The sequence below is a fragment of the Erinaceus europaeus genome, chromosome 12 (genome assembly GCF_950295315.1).
Source record: "Erinaceus europaeus chromosome 12, mEriEur2.1, whole genome shotgun sequence".
NCBI classification, from domain to species: Eukaryota; Metazoa; Chordata; class Mammalia; order Eulipotyphla; family Erinaceidae; genus Erinaceus; species Erinaceus europaeus.
In genome coordinates this window covers 13,138,072-13,150,009 of record NC_080173.1, presented here as the reverse complement: position 1 = coordinate 13,150,009, position 11,938 = coordinate 13,138,072, and the positions used below count along the sequence as shown (strand labels likewise).

Below are 11,938 nucleotides of genomic sequence, written 5' to 3'. Positions count from 1 at the left end.
TTATTGTTGTCGTAATTGATGTCATCGTTGTTGGATAGGACAGAGAGAAATGGAGAGAGGAGGGGAAGACAGAGGGGGAGAGAAAGATAGACACCTGCAGACCTGCTTCACTGCCTGTGCTTTTGAGGAAACACTCACGAAAGACATGTCTCTGATATCTGATTACTGTAAAAAATGGCGACTAATCCCTAGCACTGCAAAAACGGTATCATCTGTTTTCCATCTACACCATGCCTCGGCCTCACGTGAGCTTAATGTGCAGCTTGGCGGTACGAGAATCCGGCATGAAGCCCAGCCAGTCTATCTTGGCGTTACTCTCGATCGCACTCTGTCATTTCACGAACATCTCATAAAAACTGCAGCAAAGGTGGGCGCGAGGAATAACATCATTGCAAGACTGGCCAGCTCCTCATGGGGCGCGAGCGCTTCCACACTACGATCATCATCTCTGGCATTATGCTATTCCACTGCAGAATACTGTGCCCCAGGATGGTTCCGTAGCCCCCATGTCCACTCGGTCGATTCCAAATTATATTCCTCCATGAGGATCATTTCTGGAACCATCCGTTCCACCCCGGTTCCATGGCTGCCAGTTCTTAGCAACATCGCCCCGCCAGATATTCGTCGGGATGTGGCATCATCTAAGTTCATTTCCCACGTCTACGCTCGACCAGACCTGCCAATATACGTGGAGATCTTCGCCCACCCTGTCTGTCCAACGCTTGACGTCTCGTCACCCAATCTGGTCCCCTACGCCTACACTGAACTTCTCTGTTCCAGACTCTTGGAAACAGAGTTGACAGTCAGCTGAGGTAAAGAACAAACCCCTCATCACAGACCCCTGCAAGCGGCAACCCGGCTTTGACCTAGCACGTTATGATTGGGCCCTCCTCAATCGCTATCGAACAGGCCATGGCCGGTGCGCTGCTATGTTCCACCGCTGGGGAGCCAGAGACGACCCGAACTGCCCCTGTGGCTACAGACAGACTATGACCCACATAGTCAACGACTGCCACCTCTCCAGATTCAAAGGAGGTCTCGAAACTTGACATCAGGCTCAACCTGACGCTGTTGACTGGCTACGGAAGAAGGGCAAACGCTAGAAGAAGAAACTGCCTGTGAAGTGACGCCCTTGCAGGTGGGGAACGGGGTTCCAACCGGGATCCTTATGCCGAGTCCTTGCGCTTTGTGCCACCTGCACTTAACCCGCTGCACTACCGCCCAACTCCCGTATTTATTTTTTAAAAGATAGAAACAGAGTGGCAGAGAGAGAGAGAGAGACAGACCACAGCACCACAGCTTCTTTCAGTGCGTTCAGGCTGGCCCCGAGCTTGTGTCTTGAATGCGATAAAGTAGCGCACTACCCATGGAGCTATTTATTTAGCCGCCCCACACTGTTTCGATGATGCTGTAAAGTTTAGGGAGTACGATTTCACATCTCTTTACATGGCTGTGCCGAACACACCCTCCCCTTAGGTTCGAGCGCCTTCTCTCTATCCAGATCCCCTTCCTTCCTTTCTTTCTACCTCTTCCCCTTTTTCTCCAGTAACGACCATGTTCTTCAGACTGTCTGACAGTTATCTTTGTTGTGTTTAGTCGGTTTGTTTGCTTTGGCTACCTGTGTTCTATCTGTAAGTGTAGAACAGTTAAAAAAAATAATAATAGAAAAGAAAACTCTTGGAGGCCAGATGGTAGCACACCTGGCTGAGCACATACATCACTACATGCCAGGACCCAGGTTCGAGGCCCACTCCCTGCCTGCAGAGAGAAATGCTCACAAACACTGAAGCAGGTCTGCAGGTATCTATCTTTCTCTCCCTCTCTCTATCTCTCCTTCCCCTCTCAATTTATACCTGTCCTATCTAATGTAAATGAGAGAAAGAGAAAGAAAGAGGGGGGAAAAAAAGGCCAATAGGAGCAGTGGATTCGTAGTACTGGCACAGATTATCTCCAGAGACGCCCAGCCTGAGATATCAGCCTTCCCTCTCTCTGTCTATCCTCCCTTCTATATTTCTCTGTCCTATCGAGAAAAAAAAAAAAAAACCCAAAAGTTGCCAGAAGTGGTGCATTCATAGTGCTGGTCCACACACCTGGCCCACACATTCATTGTCTAGTAGGATGGAACAGGCCCAGGACCTCTGGTCCAGGCTTCACATCAGGTCACCAGAGGAGGTTCCAGTTGCTTTAAGGTTCCACCTTTGCTTTAAGGATAAACCAGCCTCAGGTCATCAGCCCAGCTCAGGCTCAACCTGACGCTGTTGACTGGCTACAGAAGAAGGGCAAACGCTAGAAGAAGAAGAAGCCCAGCACTAACTTTCCTAGTGAGCCTCCTCAGGGTACAAAGACTGATGTGACTGACCCAGGTCCCCCAGGCTGTGGGAGAGAGTCAGGTCCTGCGATGTGGCTGGAGTGTGCATGTGTGGGGAGGGGACACCCCCCACCCATCCCCAGTCTCCACAGAGGGGCCCCCCTATGGTTTAATTGTTTTTACCTCCAGAATTTCCTTTTGGCACTTTACAACTCCTGGCAGATTTGTGGTCTCCCCACCCAGACAGAGGGAGAAAGACAGACAGGAGAGACACCATAGCACAGTTCTCCTATGTAATGAACAAGGGCTCAAACTCAGGTCCTTGTGCATGGTAAAGTGTGTTTGTTTGTTTTTAATTTATGTATTCTCTCTTTTGTTGCCTTTGTTTTTTATTGTTTATTTATATTTATTATTATTTTAAATAACAGTAATTAAAATTTATTTATTTATTCCCATTTGTTGCTCTTGTTTTATTGTTGCAGTTATTGTTGTCATTCTTGTTGCATAGGACAGAGAGAAATGGAGAGGGGAAGGGAAGACAGAGAGGGGGAGAGAAAGACAGACACCTGCAGACCTGCTTCACTGCCTGTGAAGTCACCCCCCTTGCAGGTGGGGAGCCGGGGGCTCGAACCGGGATCCTTACCCAGTCCTTGCACTTTGTGCCGTTACCGCCCAACTCCCTAAAGTGTGTGTTTTACCCAGTGAACTATCTCTTATTTTATTATTATTATTATTATTTTTACTCAAGCATTGTGCAGCTCTGGTTTATGGAGGTGGTGCTGGAGATTGAACCTGGGACCTCACAGTCTTGCAGACTCATTATCAGCCTAGCCTTGATTTCTTTCTTTCTTTCTTTCTTTCTTTCTTTCTTTCTTTCTTTCTTTCTTCCTTTCTTTCTTTCTTTCTTTTTCCTTTTTTCCCCTTCCTTTCTTTCCTTTTTCCTTCCTTCCTTTTTCTTTCTTTCTTTTTTTCTTCCTTCCTCTTTCTTTTTCTCTCTCTTTCTTTCTTTTTAAACCAGAGTGCTGCTCAACTCTGATTTATGGTGGGACCTGGGAGCCTCAGGCCTGAGATTTGGTTTGCATAACCATTATGCTATCTCCCCCACCCACCTGATTTCTTTTTTAAAAGATTTATTTTGTGGGTCAGGTGGTAGTGCAGTGGGTTAAGTGCACATGGCGCTAAAGGCAAGGACCTGCACAGGGATCCTGGTTTGAGCCCCCGGCCCACTACCTGCAACGGAGGGGGGGGGGTCGTTTCACAAGTGGTGAAGCAGGTCTGCAGGTGTCTGTCTTTCTTGACCCCTCTCTGTCTTCCCCTCCGCTCTCGATTTCTGTCCTATCCAACAACAACAACAACAACAACGATAAATAAAAATGACAACAAAATGGAAGAGGTAGCCTTCAGGAGCAGAGAGTGGATTTGTAGTGCAGACATTGAGCCCCAGCAATAACCCTGGAGGCAAAAAAAAAAAAAGATTTATTTACTTTATTAATGGATGGGGGGCTTGGGGAGAAAACCAGAACTTTACTCTGGCACATACAGTGATAGGACTCCGTGCTTGAGAATTCAAAGTTTTGGGTGAGGGTATAACATAATGATTATGCAAAGAGACTTTCATACCTGAGGCTCTCAAGTCCCAGGTTCAATCCCACACTGCCATAAGCCAGAGCTGAGCAGTGTTCTGGTAAAAAAAAAAAGAGAGAGAGAGAGAGAGAGAGAGAATTCAAAGTTTTTTCCATTCCACCACCTCCTTGACCACACCAACTTATTTTTTATCTCTCTGGACTCTGGAATGTAAACTCCTTCCAGGCTTGTGATTCTTGTCTTTTTTTTTTTTTCTTACTTAAGTGTTCCAGATACCTAAAAGAAGTCTGGCTAAGAGTAGATGCTCGGGTGGGGGAGATAGCATAATGGTTATGCAAACAGATTCTCATGCCTGAGGCTCTGTCAAGTCCCAGGTTCAGTCCCCCGCACCACCATAAGCCAGAGCTGAGCAGTGCTCTGGTTAAAAAAAAAAAAAAAAAAGTAGGTGCTCAATAAATGTCAATATATGGATTAATGGATTAATTAAGAAAAAAAAAGGAAATGGTGATTCCTGTGGTTCACAGCCTAGGAACCTTATATTAATAGTTATACTCAACGCGAAGCGTAGAGGGCCTGGAGAAGGTGGTACAGTTTGGGAAAACTGAGATAATGAAGATGGGGTTAGCTCAGGCATATAATGTTTGGGGATTTCTGTAAGATATTTATAAGGGAAAACAACAAAAGTGGTTTATTTTCCTTTTTAGTCGATAGCAAGGTTCAAGGTTCAGAGTTCAGATCCACTTGTGGGACACATATGCAGTAGCTAATTGGTTCCATGTACTTTCTTTTAACCCATTCTGGAAGAAGGCATGGGAGGAGCAGCGATTCTGGAAGGTTAGTAGAAAGTGGTTCTTTTTGCCCAGCCGCAGTTCAACTTCCAAATGCTGAAAACATTAGGCTGGTGAGACTAAATGAGACTGGTCTAGTCCCAAGACCCAATGTCACAGGACACGCCCCCAAGCTGTTGAAAATGTTATATTTTCCTCACCTTTTACTTTCTTCGTGAACAAGCACTGCCCTAGACACTGACACATTCAAAGCAACCAGTAATGTATGATCTTGCATCCTAGTTGAGAAGACAGATATTCACGAAGGTCAATGAAAATACAGGCAAGATAACAATACATGATTCTGTCCAGGAGTTTACAGGTGATTGGGAAAGACTCCGTGGTGGAGCAGATGCCACGCAAGTGGGTCTTTAGGGAACAGCAGCCCTTGGAAGGGGGTAAGGAAAGAGAGACTTTATGATTTAAGAGGCAACAAAGACTTGCAAGAGTTCCTTGTGGCTCCTTTCACATGCTTATATGGGGTTGCCATAAGCATCTGGCTTAAGACTGTACCGCTGGGAGCCGGGCAGTAGCGCAGCGGGTTAAGTGCACGTGGCGCAAAGCGCAAGGACCGGCTTAAGGATCCCGGTTCAAGCCCCCGGCTCCCCACCTGCAGGGGAGTCGCTTCACAAGCGATGAAGCAGGTCTGCAGGTGTCTGTCTTTCTCTCCCCCTCTCTGTCTTCCCCTCCTCTCTCCATTTCTCTCTGTCCTAACAATGACATCAATAACAACAATAATAACTACAACGACAATAAAACAAGGGCAACAAAAGGATAGATAGATAGGTAGGTAGGTGGATGGGTGGGTGGGTAGGTATGTAGGTGGTCGGGTGGGTGGGAGGTAGGTAGGAAGGAAGGAAGGAAGGAAGGAAGGAAGGAAGGGAGGGAGGGAGGGAGGGAGGGAGGGAGGGAGGAAGGAAGGAAGGAAGGAAGGAAGGAAGGAAGGAAGGAAGGAAGGAAGGAAGGAAGGAAGGAAGGAAGGAAGGAAGGAAGGAAGGAAGGAAGGAAGGAAGGAAGATAAAGCGAGTGTATCCCGTTTGGGGAATTTTGATATTGCAGGCCGCCAGAAGGCAATAACCCCGCCTTCCCCTTTTGAACCCATCCCGGCTGGGCGCAGACGTCAGGAGCGCATGCGCGCAGCCTCACCATAGAGGCACGGAGCTAGATAGTCAGCCTCATGGGAGGCCGACATTTTGAGTCCTGGCAGAAAAAGTTGGACATACCTGCAAACCAACTCGGCTGGGACCAAGGTAGGTTGCACCTCTCAAGCAATGTAAGAGCAAAGGAGCTCCTGTGGGAGCGACAAAAACGAGCAGTGGAGCCAAGCCTTGATGCTTCTTTTGGAAGAACAGGTCCTTAGAGGGTCGCCCACCACCCTGCCCTCACCTGAGATGGCGGTTATGCGGCCGCTCTAGCCCGCGGATCTCGGATGGCCGGAGGGGGCGGCGGCCTCGCCCGGGCTGGAGGTGGCTGCGGTGCACGTCGTGCGGAGCGTGCGGAGCCGGGTCTTCGGTGGCCCGAGCGCGACGGTGGTGGGGGTCTCCGTGCTCCCTCCTCCTGCGCGCGGCTTCTGGGCACCCCGTCACCCCGGCCGTGCCCGCGGGCCTCGCGGCCGGAGCGGCTCCCGGTGCAGCCCTGCGCGGGCCGCCTGTAACCGCGCCGCGGGCCGGACGATGCCCAGGAGGCTGCTGCTGCTGCCCCCGCTCTCCGTGCGCTCGGCCTTCCGCACCCCGCGAGCGCGCCCCGCCGCCGCCCCGGCCATGAACGCCGCCCGCACCGGCTACCGGGTCTTCTCGGCCAACTCCACGGCCGCCTGCACCGAGCTGGCCAAGCGCATCACCGAGTAAGGGGCCCGGCGGGGCGGGGGCGGGGGCGGGAGGGACCACCAGCCACCAGCCCACCCACCCATCGCGGGCCTCCAGTCCCCATGCCCCCACGCCCGGCCGGGTCCCCCCACACCTGGCCGGGTCCCCCCACACCTGGCTGGGTCGCCCCCACCTGGCCGGGTCCCCCCACACCTGGCCGGGTCCCCCCACACCTGGCCGGGTCCCCCCACACCTGGCCGGGTCCCCCCTACACTGGCCGGGTCCCCCCACACCTGGCCGGGCCGCCCCCACCTGGCCGGGTCCCCCCTACACTGGCCGGGTCCCCCCACACCTGGCCGGGTCCCCCCACACCTGGCCGGGTCGCCCCCACACCTGGCTGGGTCCCCCCTACACTGGCCGGGTCCCCCCACACCTGGCCGGGTCCCCCCACACCTGGCCGGGTCCCCCACACCTGGCTGGCTCGCCCCCACCTGACCGGGTCCCCAACACCTGGCCGGTCCCCCGCACCTGGCCGGGTCCCCCACACCTGGCCGGTCCCCCGCACCTGGCCGGGTCCCCCACACCTGGCCGGGTCCCCCCCCCACCTGACCGATTCCCCCTCCCTCCCGCACCCAGGGGCAGAGAGTCCCCCAGTTCTGCTTTTTCAGAGCTAGTCGCATACTTGGAGGGGACTGAAGGCGGGGCACTCCCCCAGCACCCCTGATTTTGCAGCTGAGAAGGGGTCAACACCCCCTTCTCCCCCTAGATACTAAGACCACAGGAACGACACCCCACCCGCACCCCAAGTGAGTGACTCAGGGAGGGGGTTCGGGGTCGACTGGCCACCCCGGAACAGGAGTTTCCTGCGATTCTGGTCCTGGGCTTTCCAAGAAGCCTCTGTTCATCTAAGCACCGAAGCAGACCGGCGTGCCAGGTGTGGGGTGGCCTTCCAGGTGGACGGACACCCTGATATCCAAGGTGCCGTGGGTGACAGGTGGGAAGACGCAAAACTGTCCTCTGGGGCCCTAGCATGGCCACGCAGGGAGGCAGGTGAGAGTAGCTGCATTTTGCGAATTAACATCAGGCTCCAGCAGTTGTTTAAAGGGAGTTCTTGGCCTTTTTTTTTTTTTTTTTTTTTTTTGCCTCCAGGGTTATCACTGGGGCTTGGTGCCTTAACTATGAATCCACTGCTCCTGGAGGCCATTTTCCTTATTTTGTTGCTCTTGTTATTGTTGCCATTGCCGTTGCTGTTGTTGAAAGACAGACACCTGCAGACCTGCTTCACAGCTTGTGAGGCAACTCCCCTGCAGGTGGGGAGCTGGGGGCTGGAACCGGCATCCTTAGGCTGGTCCTTGCGCTTTGTAGCATGTGAGCTTAGCCTTTTTGTGCTACAGCTCGGCCCCCTTCTTTTATTTACCAGAGCACTGCTCAGCTCTGGTTTATTATGGTGGTGCCGGGGATTGAACCTGAGACTTTGAAGCCTCAGGCACAGAAATCTTTTTGCATAACCATTATGCTATCTCTCCCTACCCTTTTGTTTTCCTTCTCTTTTTTTCAAATTAATTTACTTTTTAAAAAAAAGAAAGAAGGAAAATAAAAAAGAAGGAGAGAGAAAGAACCAGATATCACCTTGGTACACATGCTGCTGGGGCTTGAACTCAGGACCTCATGCCTGAGAGTTCAGAGCTTTATACACTCAGCCATCTCCCAGACCACTAATAAACTGATTAATGAAAGGTATAGGAGGAGAGAGAAACATATTCTGGTACATGTGCTTCCAGGTATCGAACTCAGGACCTCATGCTGGAGAGTCCAAAGCTTTATCTACTGTGTCACCTCTCAGACTACCTGTCCCCTGCTTTTCTTTCTTTTCCTCTTCTTCCACCCAGAGAAACTTGGCTTTTGGAGTCCCCCAACTCAACGAGAAGTCACTTACTAGCTCTGTTACACGTGACAAGTGACTTTCATTTTCTTCAGCTTCTTTTATCAAGTAGGGTTGATTTTGTCCATCCGGCGAGAGTATTGTGAGCATGAACAAAATAGTTTATGTCAAGCAGTGAGCAGAGGGAGTGCTCACAGTGGCCCTCTGGACATAGGTCCCTCTTACTTCTTGGCCTCTTCCCAGTTTGGTCTTTTGGAGACTTCAGAGCCCTAGTATAAAGGCAGCCTTGGGAGCTCTTTTTAGATAAACTTGTTACAAATACAAGGCAGAAAATGAATAGCTTGTATTTCAGCATTTGCTTGTTTTTATGACGAGAGGGAGGGAGAGGGGGATATCAGAGCTCAGCTCTTGTTTATGGTGGTGCTGGGGATTGAATCTGGGACAACTGGGGGCCTCGGGCGGCCAGATCTAACACATTGAGCTATCTCCCTGGTCTCTTAATGTTTAAAGTCAGCTTCACATTTGAAACAATTAAGAGGTTTCGAGAGAACTTTTCAGAGTTGACAAATAATTGCGTTAATATGTCTTAAAATTCTAGCTGAGGGGTGAGGGGATAGCTAGCTCACCTGTTAGTGTGCAGTCGTTGGTCTTTGTGAGGCCTGGGATCCCAGCCCTGGCACAGGGGAGCTCCTCTGATGGTCCTTGGATGGCGCTGTGCTGGTGTGGCCTCTCTCCTCTCTCAGGCTCAGTAAAGGGGGTGGGGGTGGGAGGAGGAGTAGGAAATCGGATGATCAGCAGTACCACACCTGGGTGCAGCTCTGGCACCACAGGAAAGAAGAACCATGAAAATAGAGGTGAAAATACAGAAGAAAGAGTCATAGCTCCTCAGTAATTCCTATTTTCTTCCTAGCTGGAGTTTTAGTTCGTAGATGAGTATAAAAAAAAAACTGGGAGTCAGGCGGTAGCGCAGCGGGTTAAGCGCACATGCACGAAGCGCAAGGACCGGCCTAAGGATCCCGGTTTGAGCCCCCAGCTCCCCACCTGCAGGGGAGTCGCTGTGAAGCAGGTCTGCAGGTGTCTGTCTTTCTCTCCCCCTCTGTCTTCTCTCTCCATTTCTCTCTGTCCTAGCCAACAACAACATCAGTAATAACTACAACAATAAAACAAAGACAACAAAGGGAATAAATAAATATAAAAAATGAAAAAAAAGATCTTAAAAAAATTATTTTGCAGGCTACCCCCTAGTTTATATTTCTTCTCCTTGATTATTGGTCTGTTTTAAGACCAACTAAAATACTAGCTTGCTTTATTCGTTTGTTTATTTATTTATTTTTTAATTTTTTATTTATTTTATTTTATTTATTTATTCCCTTTTGTTGCCCTTGTTTTGTTGTTGTAGTCGTTATTGGATAGGACAGAGAGAAATGGAGAGAGGAGGGGAAGACAGAGAGGAGGAGAGAAAGACAGACACCTGCAGACCTGCTTCACCGCCTGTGAAGCGACTCCCCTGCAGGTGGGGAGCCGGGGTTCGAACCGGGATCCTTATGCCGGTCCTTGTGCTTTGCGCCACCTGCGCTTAACCCGCTGTGCTACAGCCCGACTCCCTCGTTTGTTTATTTTTATCAGAGCACTGCTCAGCTCTGGTTTGTGGTGGTGTGGGGGTTGAACCTGGGACTTTGGAGCCTCAGGCTTGAGAGTCTGCATAACCATTATGCTATCTACCCCCTGCCCAATAGTAGCTTCACATATGAAGTTTGCATTTACTTTGGGTTAGATTTACCACACATGCACCTTTCTGAAAGGAGGACACATTGAATACATTAATTCTTTTTTTTTAAATGTTTTATTATCTTTATTTATTAGGTAGAGATAGGCAGAAATTGAGAGGAAGGGGGAGATAGAGAGGGAGAGAGACAGAGAGACACCTGCAGCTCTGCTTCACCACTTGTGAAGCTTTCCCTGCAAGTGGGGACCAGGGGCTTGAACCCAGGTCCTTGAGCACTGTAACATGTGCACTCAACCAGGTGCGCCACCACCTGGCCCCTGAAGACATTAATTCTTCTGCGTTTTTGTTTTTATATTAGTCTTCCTTGCTTCATTTCAGAAAAGCTTTTCTAAATGTGTTTTTTAAAAAATATTTATTGAGGGCCGGGTGGTGTCTCTCCCTGTCTATCACCCCATATTGCCTCTTGATTTCTGGCTTGTCTCTATCCAATAAATAAATAAAGATAATAAATTTTAAAAAGTTTAAAATATTTATTTATTGAACAGAGGCAGAGAAAAGTTGAGGGGAAAGGGAGATAGAGAAGGAGAGACAGACACTTGTATCACTGCTTCATCACTCCTGAAGTTATCCCCTGGAAGGTGGGGACCAGGGTCTCAGACCCCCCCTGGTCCTTGTGCATGGTTAATATACACACTCAACCAGGTGTGCTACTGCCTGGCCCCACAGAAGGACTAAGTTACTTACTGTAAGTGCTAGATATTTGTAAATTCTTCCCGTGTCTATTTTCATATGCTAAGTAAGATTTTATTTATTTGAAAGATTTTAAACTTTTATTCAGTGTGCGAGAGAAGGGGACCAAAGAGAGCGCTGCTCAGCTCTGGCTTATGGTTGTGGTGGGGACTGAACCTGGAATCTCAGAGTCAGGGGCATGAAAGTCCTTTTGCATAATCATCATGCTTCCTCCCCAGCCCAACTAAGATCTTATTTTTAAGAAGGATTTTACTACTAAACTTCTAAGATCACTAGATTAGATACCTCGGAGACTGTGGTGTTTTGTTACCATGTGTCCTTTGGACTTTTAACTCCAAATAGGTTTTCAGACCTTCCTGATCATGCACTTTAATCACTAAAAAAAAAGTTTGGTGCGTTTGGTGCAATAACCCCCCCCCCCCCCCCCGTATGTATAATTACCCCCTTTATCCTTCTTGTAGTTTTCCTACTTCACTCACTCTCTTAATTTTGCTTGTTCATTTATTTATTTATTTATTTTTGCTTCCAGGGTTATTGCTGGCCCACTGCTCCTGGAGGCTATTTTTCCCACTTTGTTGCCCTTGCTGTTGTTATTGTTGCCCTTGCTGTTGTTGGTGGCGGATAGGACAGAGAGAAATTAAGAGAGAAGATGGAGGGGGGAGATAGACCTGCTTCACCGCTTGTGAAGTGACCCCCCTGCAGGTGGGGAGCCAAAGGCTCGAACCAGGATCCTTAGGCCGGGTCCTTGGGCTTCACGCCATGTGCGCTTAACCCACTGCACTACCTCCCAGCCCCCAATTTTACTTGTTTTATATTCCATGCATACCTCAACTTTTTTTTGGCTGAAAAAATATATAGTAATATTATTTATTTCTTATATAGAGAGAAATCAAGAGGGGAGAGGGAGATAGAGAGGGAAAGAGACAGACAGACACTGGAAGCCGTGCTTCAGCACTTGAGAGCCGTTCCCCTGCAAGTGAGAACTAGGGGCTTGAACTCCAGTCCTTGTCCATTGTGACAAGTGTGCTCAACCAGGTGCGCCACCACCCAGCCAAT

At 49.5% G+C, this 11,938-nt stretch overlaps 1 protein-coding gene across 1 annotated transcript in view; it reads left to right on the top strand.

The window, feature by feature from the left end:
* Positions 1–6,133: 6,133 nt before the first annotated feature.
* PRPSAP1 (phosphoribosyl pyrophosphate synthetase associated protein 1) overlaps positions 6,134–11,938 on the top strand; it is a 44,501-nt gene continuing 38,696 nt past the window's right edge. Inside the window, exon 1 of the mRNA XM_060202816.1 lies at positions 6,134–6,562. Within this exon, the coding sequence (XP_060058799.1) occupies positions 6,393–6,562 (170 nt within the window). The 5' untranslated portion in view covers positions 6,134–6,392. The remainder of the gene's footprint in view (positions 6,563–11,938) is intronic.